The 14,300-nt window shown below is 33.4% G+C and overlaps 2 protein-coding genes across 5 annotated transcripts; both read left to right on the forward strand.

The window, feature by feature from the left end:
• Positions 1-235: 235 nt before the first annotated feature.
• On the forward strand, positions 236-5,099 carry LOC127260059 (ubiquitin carboxyl-terminal hydrolase 24-like). Of its 2 annotated transcripts, XM_051287711.1 has the most exons (8): positions 236-390; positions 1,432-2,049; positions 2,137-2,324; positions 2,826-3,085; positions 3,390-3,535; positions 3,718-3,894; positions 4,436-4,596; positions 4,728-5,099. In XM_051287711.1, the coding sequence occupies exons 1-8, from the start codon at positions 376-378 to the stop codon at positions 4,729-4,731; spliced, it is 1,569 nt and encodes a 522-aa protein (XP_051143668.1). In that variant the 5' UTR covers positions 236-375; the 3' UTR covers positions 4,732-5,099. The 2 variants fall into 2 exon arrangements, with proteins under 2 accessions (XP_051143668.1, XP_051143667.1); XM_051287710.1 differs by having other exon boundaries at positions 4,436-5,098.
• A 3,683-nt stretch (positions 5,100-8,782) lies between these two features.
• On the forward strand, positions 8,783-13,789 carry LOC127260130 (hexokinase-3-like). 3 transcript variants are annotated; one of them, XM_051287811.1, is made up of 9 exons: positions 8,784-9,409; positions 10,886-11,036; positions 11,124-11,303; positions 11,739-11,813; positions 12,175-12,330; positions 12,417-12,515; positions 12,614-12,741; positions 13,039-13,120; positions 13,220-13,788. In XM_051287811.1, the coding sequence occupies exons 1-9, from the start codon at positions 9,138-9,140 to the stop codon at positions 13,604-13,606; spliced, it is 1,530 nt and encodes a 509-aa protein (XP_051143768.1). In that variant the 5' UTR covers positions 8,784-9,137; the 3' UTR covers positions 13,607-13,788. The 3 variants fall into 3 exon arrangements, with proteins under 3 accessions (XP_051143769.1, XP_051143770.1, XP_051143768.1); XM_051287812.1 differs by lacking the exon at positions 11,739-11,813 and having other exon boundaries at positions 8,783-9,409; positions 13,220-13,789; XM_051287813.1 differs by lacking the exon at positions 13,039-13,120 and having other exon boundaries at positions 8,783-9,409; positions 13,220-13,384.
• The last annotated feature ends 511 nt before the right edge of the window (positions 13,790-14,300 follow it).

Below are 14,300 nucleotides of genomic sequence, written 5' to 3' on the forward strand. Positions count from 1 at the left end.
TTAAAATATTTTGCTTTTTTTTTTTTATCATAAATAATTAAAAAAATATATTAATAAAAATAATTATAAATTATTAAAATTTTAAAAATATAACTAAAATATATAATTATATTTTGATAAAGAAATTAACAATTATATGAAAATGGATTCTTGGCACGTTCTTTTCCACGGCAGCACTTTTTTTCTTCTCTCTCCTCTGTATATATGTGTATTTTTTTACTTACATAAAAAAAAAAGAAAAAATAAAATAAAATTGATGTCTTGGGCTGTCGTTTGGCTTTCGCTGTCCTCCGGCATCATTTCGAGTAGACGGCGCCGTTTTGACCTCAATGGCCGCGCTTCTTCCATGAGTCCATCGATGCTCCCTTTCTCAATATGACTGATCGCCAGGTTCTCTGGGGTTTTTCTTTTCTCAATGCGTTCGATTTCGTTTCATGTTTTTCTAATGTGCCTCGTATGAGGTGAAATTGTTTGGAGGTTATTGCTTTCGAGTTGGTATAGTTGGGTGGGGCTTTAATTTTCCTGAAGGTATGAGCTGCCGATTTTTGCTCTAGGGTTTTGATGTATACTGTACTCGAGAAAAATGAAGAAATTGGAAAAGCAAATTAAAATGTGGGGGAAAAAGTGTTTTGGGGATAGATTTTGGAAGTGTGTTTACATCTATCGGATGCATCGTTGGGGCTTTGTGTTTGAAATCTTTTGTTAGTAGAATTGTTGCAATCAATAATCGACATTGCAAGTGAAGATTTATTGGAAACACCACTAGCTTTCCCTTTATACAAAGTTTGATCAGTTTCTTAAATTCATAACAAACCCTAGACCGTAATTTGGGAGGTGATAATTTAGGTTTCAGTGAGTAGATATCAGGTTTAAAGAACTATGCTGTGTAGATGTGGCACACTTCAATGTTTTTAGTGTTAGACAACAACCTATTAAAAGTAAGAAATGAAACACATTTGAACCTAGTAGCTTGACACTGTTGATAATCCGGAAAGAAAAAAGAGATTGTGAGTTCGAATTCGCACTGGGCACTATGTTAAAAATGTGGGATAGGTCTTCATCCCCAAGTAAGAGGGTTTACGTATTCCAAACTAAATAGTGAATGCAAATTAGGCAGCCTTGTAAGAGTTCTAAATACCAGATCGGATTAGAAAAGAATCTATTAAGAGTAAGATATTAAATACATTTGAACCTAGTAGCTTGACATTGGCGATAAGATGGAAAAGAAAAGGACATTATGAGTTCGACTTTCACATTTAAAAGAAATGAGAGATAGCACTTCGACCCCCAAGTAAGAGGATTTAGGCATTCCAAACTAAATTCGGATTAGTCAGCCTTTATTCCAAGTTGTGTTTGTTCAAGTAGTTAGGGGTGATGTGATACAACGAAAGCTAATGGAGTGGTGAGAATCTGCAATTCTGTCTATTTCAGGTGTTGCTTTTTGGATCATTTACAGAAGATGAGATCAGATTGATGCAATGCCAACTACAACAAAATGATGTAGGAATCAAATTTGGTTCCATTGACTCAGAAGATTTAAGATCCGCAGGCTTTTTCCATACTAGAGCAGCAGATCTTTGTTCCTGCAAAGGATCTCAGCTCCCTGAGCCAGCTGATGCACAGAACCATGTGAGGCTTAAGAGGGTTGATGATACGGCATCAGATTCCAGAGTTAATTTATCTGAAGAAAATGGATTCATTGGTAGCGATATGCTTCCTAAAAACAATGGTGTTGGATTCTTTGAGGATTATGGATTATCCAAAAACTCAACTTTTGAGCAGCCCGGCATCCCTAGTTTACATGAATTATCTTCCTCTGTAGAAGATGTTGTTTTGGATGATTCCTCTAATGGTGTCCACATCATGGACTCCAGCCAACACGTCTTTAAAGAATCAAACTCAAAAAATGTTACTCATAGGAATTTTCTGCCTTGTGGGTTGGTTAACATGGGGAACCTATGTTTTCTCAATGCCACTCTTCAAGCGCTGCTATCATGTTCTCCATTTTTTGACCTCTTGTTTGAGCTGAAAAACCGTGATATACCCAAGGTAGCATTTACAACTGTTGTGCTATAGATTATTTTCTGGCTTAAGGGCAACTTGTGACGGTTGCATTTCTCTTTCCCCAACTTGTAGAATGGCTTTCCAACACTATGTGCGTTTGTTGATTTCATCTCCGACTTTGACATGCTCCCTGATTCAATTTGCAAATTGGATGGCAAGAATGTTCTTGGAACCGGAAAGTCATTTCGTCCAATCATGTTTGACTCCATATTGAAGAGTTTCACTCCGGATATTCCTGACAACTTATCTGGCAGGCCTAGGTTTGCTTTTATTGACTGACTTGTTTCTAGCTGATCTTATGCTTTGTTGATTGATTTTTCTGCAATCACTCATGTTGCGAAGAAACTGCACTTTTTCTTTTCTTTCTTTCCTTTTTTTTTTTTTTTTTTCTGAAACAACTCATGATTTTCTTGAATGTGTGTGCTGCCATATTACATTTGGACATTGTTATTTTTTTATTGCAGGATCACTAATTACTCTTAATAGTGAAGTCAATACTCAAAGCTGAATAATTTTAGAGATAATATCAGGGTGTGAATTTCATGTTGGGAGGAGCAATTGTTAGAATTTTTACCAGTTGCATTTCTAATTGAAGGAAGTTTCAAGTTTTGAAAATTTCCATTTTATCATTAAAAGCATTGTACTATTAGATACATAGTTGAATATCCTCAAGCATCAATAATTATATTTTAGTATGTGTATTGATTCTTCTGAATTAAATCAATTTTGTTTTCATTATTGTGATTTTGCTTGACTTTCAGGCAAGAAGATGCTCAGGAATTTCTAAGCTTTGTGATGCATCAGATGCATGATGAATTGCTTAAACTAGATTGTAAAGTTTCCAATCAAAATGGTAAAACTGCATCATTGGTCTCATCAACAGATGATGAAAGTGATGATGATAACTGGGAGACTGTTGGCCCAAAAAACAAATCTGCCATCACAAGAACTCAGAGTTTCACACCATCAATGTTGAGTGCCATTTTCGGTGGTCAATTAAGGAGTGTTGTCAAAGCAAGAGGTAGGTCAGAATTTTGAGTACCTCACTTAAGTGATTATCTGCTTGTTCTTCATTCAGTTGCTTTTACATTGAACTTGATTTGCAACTGCTTCGAACTTGCAGAAGTGTATTAGATTCAGAAATTGCAGGCAAATTGCTTGGCATTTTTTGAAGTATAGCATTACTCTGTTAGGGGACAATTAACAGGATTAATGAGCGTTCCTTCGTAGAATACTATCAGCTGAGAAGTATTTGTGCAACATTGCTACCTGGAAAGTTTTTAAATTTTAACTATCCCATTACTTCTTCCTTTATCTGTAAGCAGGGAATAAGGCATCCGCTACAATACAGCCATTTCTCCTGCTCCATCTTAACATATGTCCTGAGCCTGTTTATACAATAGAAGATGCACTTCGGCTGTTTTCTGCACCAGAAACACTTGAAGGTTACCGAACATCAGCTGCTGGAAAGGTACATTTAATTTAAGCTTGTATCATCCAAATATTGCATTGCATACAAAAAGGCTGAATTTGTTCAGAGTATTTAATCATAGTAAAACTGTTTCAGAAAACCGTTGTTTTTTCCTTGCTATTTTAATCGAACAGCTATCTTTATATTATAATAGAAAAGCACACCATTCTGATTAATCCCAGGCTGAGGTGGTCACTGCGAGTAAATCCATTAAGATTTTGGAGCTTTCTGAGATATTGGTTTTGCACTTGATGCGTTTTAGCTATGAGAGCCGAGGAAGTACCAAATTGCATAAATCGGTGCATTTTCCACTGGAGCTTGTTGTTGGCCGCGATTTGCTTGCCTCTCCGTCCTCTGAGGTGAACTTTGCTCCTCTTGTTTTTTGTTTGCTTTTACCACATCTATCGATATATTTTCTATTTGGCTATCAAAACTAATAGTTGAATGCTTGTTATGTGTTCTTTTGGAAGAAGTGATAACTAAACTTACGGTTTGTCTAGAAATGTTTCCGGGAGTTTTTTAAAAGTTGGTGTTTGATTGACATTAACAGGTGTTGGATGTGATGTTTTCAATATATAATAAATCTTTGATGTAATATTTTAAATGAGAAATAGATTTGGAATGTGATGCTATTTGCCAAGAGAATTTTTTATGAATAGTAAACAAATTTGAGAACACAAGTAAACAGAGTTGGATCAAACATATGTAAACAAAGGCAGCTTCATTTTAATATTATATGTAAACTTAATCATTAAACATAATTTGTGCAATAATGTTTAGACAATATGTTTATGCAAGCATATCAAATGAAGTGCACTATTAGAAGGGTTAAAATTATCAAGTACTTATTTATATTTTTTGCTTATAGAGTTTGCCTTCTCATTCATCCGGTTGTTACAGGGTAGAAGATACGTACTCGTGGCTACAATCACTCATCATGGAAGGGACCCCTCAAAGGGCCACTACACAGCCGACGCCCGCCACCCAAGCGGCGAATGGCTGCGCTACGATGATGCTTCTGTGACACCCATTCCTGAGAGCGAGGTGCTGCACGATCAAGCGTACGTCCTCTTTTACAAACAAATGTAGCTAAGTAGTGTATCCGGAATTATCTTATCCGATTCATGTACATGTACGCTGTTACGAGATTTGACACATGAGTATAGATTCCTGGCTTATTTTATGACAATAGTTAGTCGCCATCAGTCTCCGCCCTGTCCGTCCCCCCCGGACAACTCAACTCGGTGAAGCTGGTACTCCGAAAACCGGTTGGGTGTTGATGGCGAATGTGGTGATACAAACTGATATACCTGCCAAAAATTCAGGTGAGAATTCCTCTTCCAAAATCTCTTCATTTGATTCCGGGAAATAGAATGCATGATAAATGTGCATTTTTATTTTTAGTATAGGTGTAGTTTGGAATTCTGGAAAGAAATCTTACATATTTTTCACTTTGTGATATTGATAGTTGATTTTATGAAACTAGTTGTATTTTATATTATTTGAATTTTTTGGTAATCTTGAATGAAAAGTATGAAAATGCTGTGGTAATTATTTGATGGTATAAATTTTTAGATTAGTGGATTGGATTGAAAAGTTCTTTTAATGTTAATGAAATCAATATATTTTTGGATGCAACCTGCACTTTGTTGTATTATCATATAATGTATAATGTGTAAATAATTTAAAAATATATTAATAAAAATAATAATTATATAAGGGACCGACGGAAAAAAAAAAATAATTATATTTTATGTGAAAATGTGGAGTGGAGGGGCTACGGTTGTTTGAGGATTGGAGGATTGGATTTTAAATACACTGTTTTTTTTTTTTTCAAAAAATATTAAATTAAATATTTATTTTTATTTTTTATATTATACTAAAAATCAATTTTATATTCAAAATATTACATCAATATCTATTTATATCACATCATTTGGATTTTGAGTTGGAATTTGAATAGTAAAAATTTTGAATTTGAATAGTTGTATGATGTGATATAAATAGGTGTTGATACGATGTTTTGAATGTAAAATTGATAGTAAAAATTTTGAATTTGAATAGTATGTGATATAAATAGGTGTTGATGTGATGTTTTGAATGTAAAATTAATTTTTAGTATAATATAAAAAATAAATAATAGGTGTTTGATTTGATGTTTTTGAGAGAGAAAAAAATAGGATTGAATAGTGAAAATCCAAACAAATCCCTCAAACAAACACCCCCTTAATTTGTCTATAAAAGATGTGATTAAATATATTTAGAAAAAAAAATATAGTGCAATTATTTTTTATATTTATATCAACAAATTATTTATTTATTTACATAAATAATAAATAAATATTTTATTTCAAATCAATTTTAAATTTAATCATATAAAAACGAAATTTTATTAATAAAAAATTCAAATTGATTTAGCAGTCTGACGATTCAATATGAATTTTTCGCACAGCCCTAAAGATGGCGTGTGAGGTATCACGTGAGGAGTAAATGAATTGTAGGGCCAAATTTGGCAAAACAGAAGGCTTAACTGCGGTAGTGGACTAGTGGTAGAGGTAAAGCTGCGGAGACCTTCGAAAACCTATCAAGCTGGCAGGCACCACGCGATTGTCACGTGACGTCTATTTAGGTTGTGTTCGTTTTTGGGGGTTGAAATTTGAAAAGAAATTTTGAATTAGAACAGTGGTATGATATGATATAAATATGAGTTAAAATTATTAAAATTATTGTTGAATTAGAATAGTAGTATCATTGTACTTAATATTAAAATTATTTTTATATTTGTATAATTTTTTATACAAATATCATTTTATTGATATTAAAAAAAATGGAAGTATTTTTGTCATTTTTCTTTTAAATTTGTACAAAATTTTGATATAATAATTAATATTCAAAGATCAACCTGACAAAATAAATGAGACTCTTAAAATCGAATATAAATAGTAAATATAAAAAATAAAAAATAGATATTTAATTTGATATTTTTTTAAAAAAATAAATTAATAAATAATAAAAATCCAAACAATCACATTCTTAAATGTTCGGATAATTTACTCTCAGTGACATATTATTACCGTACAATGTTTGAATAAATTTATAACTATAATGTACAGTTACCACCATGCAATATTCCCACTTCTTCATGTAACAAATATCTTTTTGTTAAATTATTTATTCATTATTATTGTACTATGGCTCATCATTGTTCAATATGAATTGGTAATAATAACATTCTACTCCAACGAAGATACTTCTAATTAAAGAGTACTATATTTTCCTCTATTTTCAACGATAAAATAAAATACTCCCTCCGTCCCATCTAATATGGGTGTATTACTGTAGACATATAAATTTAAGTAAAGTATAATTAGCCAGTAATTAAAAAATATATTAGTAAAAATAATTATAGATTAAGATTAAGATAAATAAATAGTTTAATTAAAATTAAAAAAATTATAAAATTTAAAATTTAAAATGCGATTAAAGTGTATAATTATATTTCAAAAAATAAAAAAAACAAGTTATGTAAAACGAACGAAAATATAAAATAAGGACAAATTATGTCGGACGAAAGTTTGTCTTGTACGCAATTAAATGCCACTGTATTGATCAGGGACGTGACATATTCTCTGTCCTCTAATTTCACCATCACTTTCTCACACATAATAATAATAATAATAATAATGCATGAAATTTGGTTTTGGTTACTTTATTAATTTTTATTCATGTGATATTATTTATATTTCAAATAAATTATATCAAATATATATATATTTTTTTTATAATATATCAAATTAAATATTAATTTTTTATTTTTACTTTTTAATAGGATGTTACAACGAAATTTCCTAATTTGGAATTATAGTTTAAATGTAATAGCATTAATTTGTAAAATAAATAAATAAAACAGAGCAAAATTAAAGGACTTGTGTAGGAATAGCCGGTCATTCATGGGCTGCGTAGACCAGATTGATGAAGGCTGCATGCATGGTTGGTTTTAGTTACCTGGTGTCCAGGTCCTGGGACCTCTTGTCTGTTCCTCAGTGTGCCTGCACGTGATTAAAGTGATTTGAGGAAAGTGAAAGACGGGACCTCACGGGCCAAGACGCGAGAGCAAATCGGACGGTGAGGGTTTCATACATCCAACGGCTGTTATCTCTTATCCAGATGGACCACATCGGTGCCGTCTGTAGAGAATCACACCGGAGATTTAGCTCACTCTCTTTCTCTCGTCTTTAAACTAATTCAAAAAAAATATCATTGCTCACCTTGCACGCTTCATTATTTTATTGTTAAATTATTAATAATAAATTATAGTATTATTATTTTTTTATTATATATATATATTGTATTATTGATATTTTAAATATTTTGAATAAAATATATTTAATATAAATATAGTTTTATAAATAATAAAATTTTATATAAATAAATAAAATAAATATGATTAATTTTATAATCATATTCTAAATAAATTTTATAAAAAAATAAATTTTAAATATAAATAAAATTATTTATTTATAAAAAAATGAGATAAAAATTTTTTTTTGAACGAATTTATATATAAAATATTAAAAATTATTAAATTAATTTATAATTATTATATATATTTAAAATAAATAAATTTATTCAAAAATAAAAATGATCTTTTTATGAGTCGAATAGAAAAAAAATGTAATGAAACGAAAAGAGTATTAATGTTATTAATGGAATGCAATACTATAGCGGTGATCGATAACATCATACATACGTGGAGCAGAGCAAAATGTACGGCTGAGATGTGATGGCATGAACAGCTGGAATTAGCGGATCACAGCTGGCACCACGTACGATGCGCTACACTGGAACGAACACGCAGCCATTACGTCGCCGTTTTGCCTCTTCTGCTGCACTGGACCCCACACACTCTGTCTTTATTCTTGTCCTCGCCCTTCTATTCATTTTTATATTTTATTATTATTTCACATTATTATTTGTTTTACAGATTATTTTAACTGAATTCCAGTTCCGTGCCTGCCTTCGGACGTGGTTGATTTCTCTATTTTGTCCCTATAATTGTCGTTCGGAAAGCAGGGCTCTCAAGGGTAAATACGTCATATCAGGAAAGGAGTGATTCATTGTGGTGATGTGTTGTGAAACCGGTCAAACTAGAATCGACCTCGCAATGTCAAAAGGTCACAAATCCGGAATTTGGGCTTTCCTCTAGGGGTAAGCTCGTCATTTAACATCTTACCCTATAAATATCCATCATTTCGCTTTCCTTGGCACTGCAGCTGCTGCGCGCGCGCTCTCTCTCTAGAATTTCGCCGCCGGTCAAGTTTTTCTTTTCTTCACGGTGGCGAACGGAGGAGAAACTGAGGATAGAGGAAACCGCCTAACTACGCCGGATTTGTGCTCTACACCGGTCGCGTTGGGCGAAAGCTTATTTTGCTGTATCGCTGCCCGCGCCGACGAGGTGTCGGGGAAAATCGGATCGTTGTCTGGGATCGTTTGGAGTGGAATTCGTCTTTTTTCTTGTGGCTGATATGGTGGTGTGGCTTTGATTATTTATCAAATGTGAGAAAATAGGAAAATAGGGTTTTGGCGGTGGAAGGCATCGCAAATGGGGAAGTTGGCGGCGGCGTTGGCGGTTGGATGTGCCGTAGCGGCGTGCGTGGTGGCGTCGGTTGTCGTAGGAAGGAGTGTGAGGCGGAGGAGGGCGTGGGCGAGGGCGTCGAGGATTGTAGAGGAGTTAGAGGAGGGATGTGCTACCCCCGTTTGGCGGCTAAGGCAGATTGTGGACGCTATGGCGGTTGAGATGCATGCTGGACTTGCGTCTGAGGGCGGTTCTAAGCTGAAAATGCTCCTAACTTACGTGCAAAACCTCCCCACGGGGTAAGCACTGATATTTTTGTATTAACGTTGTGCTCGTGTATCAGATTTGATTTTTGTTGTTATTATTGCTTTTAATGTATGCGCATTTGTTGCATGTGTCTGTTAGTGGATATATTGTTGTTTATTTCCATTTTGCCACTCAAATACGCCACCATATGAGTTTAATGTGAGCTTTTTGTGAGGCATTGGTAGTTTTACATTGAAAATGGTGGAGATCGAGAATATCAATCTTTTAGATGTTAGGGTTCTTGTCGTATTGCGTACCCTCCTTAACTCAGTATCCATTGATGATTTGTTTCTCTGTGTCTTTTTTTATTTGTTTATTTAACGGGGCTTTGTATTCTAAGATTTTCTCTACTCTTCCGTTTTCTTCTTCTTACTATATATCTATATATTTACATTTTTATTTTTAATTCTTTAGCACAGCAATAAATTATCATGGAGGGTGCTCGTGTGAACAATATGTATTAGTTCATCTACATCCCACTTCCTGGAATAAATCTAAAATTAATTTTAATACACGTGTAAGGTTTTATAGTTGCAATTCTTAAATTCGGATGAGTGTGAATCGGTTTTGATTGGATGATGAAATGTGTCTCAATGGAGTTATTTGTGGAATCATTTACTACTGGAAATCTGTTGGTGTTTACTCATTCGCTTTCAATGGGTAACTATTAAATGCAGCTGCATTTGTTAGGTTTTTGTTTGTGTAAGTTTGGTCGAACATCATGTAGCTACATCGAGATTCTCTGCTTTTTTTTTTTCACTTGCTTTAATGGATGCTTGTGATGCTAAATTGCCACATTTTTAGGAATTTAATCTAGGATGAAGTCATTCAGCCATGTGAGAATCAAACTTTTTGTTGCCTCTGGAGCCGTAATATTGACTTCTGGCAATTTCTGCAGAGAAACTAGCACAGTTTGGACGCAATCAGAGTGATCTTTTCTCCAAATTTTCCAAGAATATAATACTGTTCTTAGTATTCTGTATTGGCGATGGATTTTTCATTTGTCCTTTTATATATCTTAGATTTTTTAGCCTTATAAATGCTCTTTATTATATGTGTGATTTTCTGGCTTGCAGTTGCCATAGAAATATTAGACTGGCATTGTGTGCTATGTGCCGTTTCCCCTAAGAAGCTTATTTCCTATGGTGAGAAACATGTTATTATAATTTGATTTACAATAGTCAAATTATTCTTCCTTTTATTGAAATTTGTAATGCTTATTTTATAAGTAGCACGCAAATTATAGTTTCTAAATTTTGATGAGGAAAATTTGTAGATTTTCCTTCTAATATCCTTTTCCATCTAAAATTGCAGTGACTTAGTTGTGCCATGTTGCTTCTGATGGGTGCTATGGTCTTAAACTCAGTGAACCTATTGATCTTGCCTTCTGCTAAAATTTTCCTACAATTTGATCTCTAGGGTTTTTTTTTTTTTTTTTTTTTCTGTTATTATTATTATTATTTTTCCAGGAATGAAAATGGAACCTATTATGCACTAGATATTGGAGAAACAAATCTTCGGATCTTACGTGTTCACTTAGGTGGCCAAAGGCATGGTCTCATTGAACATGATCTTGAACAAAGGCCTATTCCACAAACTCTGTTGAACAGCACAAGTGAGGTGGCTGAAGTTTTTCTGCAGCATTTTGAAATTCTTGGACCTCAACCTGGTAGACTAATGGTGTTCTATTTTTTTATCTGATTGCAGGAGCTTTTTGATTTTATAGCAGCATCGCTGAAGGAATTTGTTGAAAGCAAAGAATCTTCCATGAGTTCACTGACGGAGAGTAGAGAACTCGGCTTCACATTTTCATTTCCAGTGAAACAAACTACATCATCATCAGGATATTTAATTAAGTGGACAAAAGGATTCTCTGTTGAAGACATGGTTAGCTTAATTATGTTTGTTCTTGCAGGTCCTCCACTTGTTATTCACAAAGGGGAGGAAGAATAGCAAATATTTTTGGCATATTTTTCCTACAACAATTATATGAAAATATCAGTTTTAATATGATGGGTCTACTTGGTGCTCTTTGAAAATATCAATTTTGTATCTTTATCTCCCATATATCTAGAACCTATCTTTGTTAAGAATGACATGTTCTGGCATGCTTGTTTTGCTGCACCTATGTCTAAAGTGTGGATTGATATTTTGCCAGTTTTTGTAGGTTTAAATGATTTTGTTCAGATTTCATTAAATATCATAAAAAAAGGGTTAGTTTTATAAATCACTTTCACTATGAAACTAGAATTGATTTCAATGATTCATAGTCATCATAAGTGAAGAAGCAGCCATAATGCAGTAAGTTGCTTGGTTTTGCAGGTTGGGAAAGATGTTTCTGAATCCTTACAGCAAGCAATATCACGAAAAGGGCTGCATATGCAAGTTGTGGTTCTTGTATGCACTCATTTTCTGTAAATTTTGAGTCTTATCTGTTTGTGTAATGGTGGACATTGTCATGTAGGGCATATCCCTAACCATATTCGATTTTATTTTCACCTTTTAACGAGATTTGAATGAGCTTCAGCTGTTCAATCTTCCCAATTTCAAGGATAGAAATGCTGTCACACTTGCCAGATCCCAGTTGTTGGGATAATATAATTTCTTGCTTTGCTATATGTGCATCTGAAGTGCATTTCTAATTATTTTGATAGCTAGATTTGTGTGACTGTTATTAGTTTCTACGAGTGGTTTTGTTTTATTGTCGCAATATATTCAGACTTGCAGTTATTTAAAGTTTATCCTTGTTCTTATGCAGATAAATGATACTGTAGGAACCTTAGCTCTTGGCCATTATCACGACGAAGACACAGTTGCTGCAGTGGTATTTGGTACAGGTACAAATGCCTGTTACATGGAGCGTGCAGATGCCATCATTAAGTGCCAAGGGGTGGCAACAACTTCTGGAGGCATGGTACACATTTTGGCCTGTTTATTGAATTTCTCTTCATGAAAATGGCAGATTTCTAAGATTTTATAACAGTTCATAATTGTTATTAGGTAGTTAACATGGAATGGGGGAATTTTTGGTCATCCAATTTGCCAAGAACATCATATGACATGGAATTGGATGATGATAGTCCCAATCCTAATGATCAGGTTCGATTACGCCTCTATAAGGGATTTCCTAATTAAACCACCGAAACAATTTATCCAACTATAGCAGTGGATGCTGTCTCATGATAATCACGCTGCAGTGTTTTGAGAAAATGATATCGGGAATGTATCTGGGAGATATTGTGCGAAGGGTTATTCTTCAGATAGCTCAGAAGACTGATGTTTTTGGACTTGAATATTCCAAATTACACGAGCCCTCTGTCTTGAGGTGCGATCTAATTCTTAAGTCTTCCTTTCACGCCCTACTCTTATAATAACGTATCTGAGATCATGCAAGAACATTGGGAGCTCTCGTATTTCCCTTTCTACTCTATGTTTATCATTCATTACTTTTACATTTTTTTCATATGTTTACATTTTGCTCAACTCAATTTCAAAGTGGATGTACTTGTGTACTAGATTCTCGTGGAAATCAATTGCATGCAATACTCGACTGACATTTTACGTCTGTTACATTATTTCCGCGTGGATCATTAATTGGTGTGGTTGTTTGAACTTTGTAAAGGACACCACTAATGGCTATTATGCACGAGGATGATTCCCCATACTTGATTGAAGTTTCCCAAATATTAAAAGATACTCTGGAGGTGGACTGTTTATTATGTTAAAAATATTCCTATCCATAAGATTATGTTTCTTCATATTCATTTCTGTTTTTCCAATCTCCTACTTTTCATTTATTTCAGATCCCTGATGTATCTCTCAATCTTCGGAAGCTGATTGTGAAGATATGCGATGTCGTGGTCCACAGAGCTGCTCGATTGGCAGCTGCCGGCATTGTGGGGATTCTCAAGAAGATCGGAATTGTGGGTGGTGGTACAAGCAGAGGCGGCGGCAGCAACGAGGCTAAGATGAGAAGAATTGTAGTGGCAGTCGAGGGAGGTTTGTATACAAACTACACGATGTTCAGAGAGTATCTGAATGAAGCAATGGGACAAATATTAGGCGAGGATATTGCTGCTTGCGTCGTCATGAAGGTAACAGAGGACGGATCAGGTATCGGAGCTGCCCTTTTAGCTGCATCTCATTCATCATCGTCTTCGTCATCTTCTGTTGATGCATTCATTATTTGAGTAATATGCATAGATATAATGTGTGTGTACCTGTAAATTTGTAGAATAAGATATATGAGTAGATGCATATATATTGATTTTAGAATCATGTTTGTGATAGTTTTTCTTTGTGCTGTATAGCAGGTGGTTTCTATTGGATATAATTGTAATGCATATACTTAAATCAAATTACATTTGTAATTATATTGCCTGTTAGTTAACTTGGATCAAAATAATAATAATAATAATAATAATAAATAAATAAAGACGAGAAGTTAATTTGGACAAAGTATATTTTTTAAAGAAATAAAAATAAAAATGATGCAATAAATTACACACGTGACCAAATAAATATACAAGCAATTTTAAGTTCACAATGAATATTTCCATGATTAATCCATATTTTAAAGGATACAATAAACAAGTTATTACCAAAATACATATTATAATAATTAAATATCATTCATATTGAAGATTATAAATACAACCTTCATTTCAAAATCAAAACACACATTTCAATTTATTCAAACCAATGGCTACATTTAACTACATTAAAAAAAAAAAAAAAAACAAAACAAAACAAAAAAAATTAGGACTGAAAGGAGTATTATTTTTCCAAAACTCATCAAATAGTTATGTGCTTAATCTGAAAATTTTTGTTTGAATTTAATAATCAACATAAAATTACTTTATAATAAATTCCTTTTTAGGTAAA

This window comes from Andrographis paniculata, unplaced genomic scaffold (assembly GCF_009805555.1).
Source record: "Andrographis paniculata isolate CXL003 unplaced genomic scaffold, ASM980555v1 Contig60END, whole genome shotgun sequence".
Taxonomy (NCBI): domain Eukaryota; kingdom Viridiplantae; phylum Streptophyta; class Magnoliopsida; order Lamiales; family Acanthaceae; genus Andrographis; species Andrographis paniculata.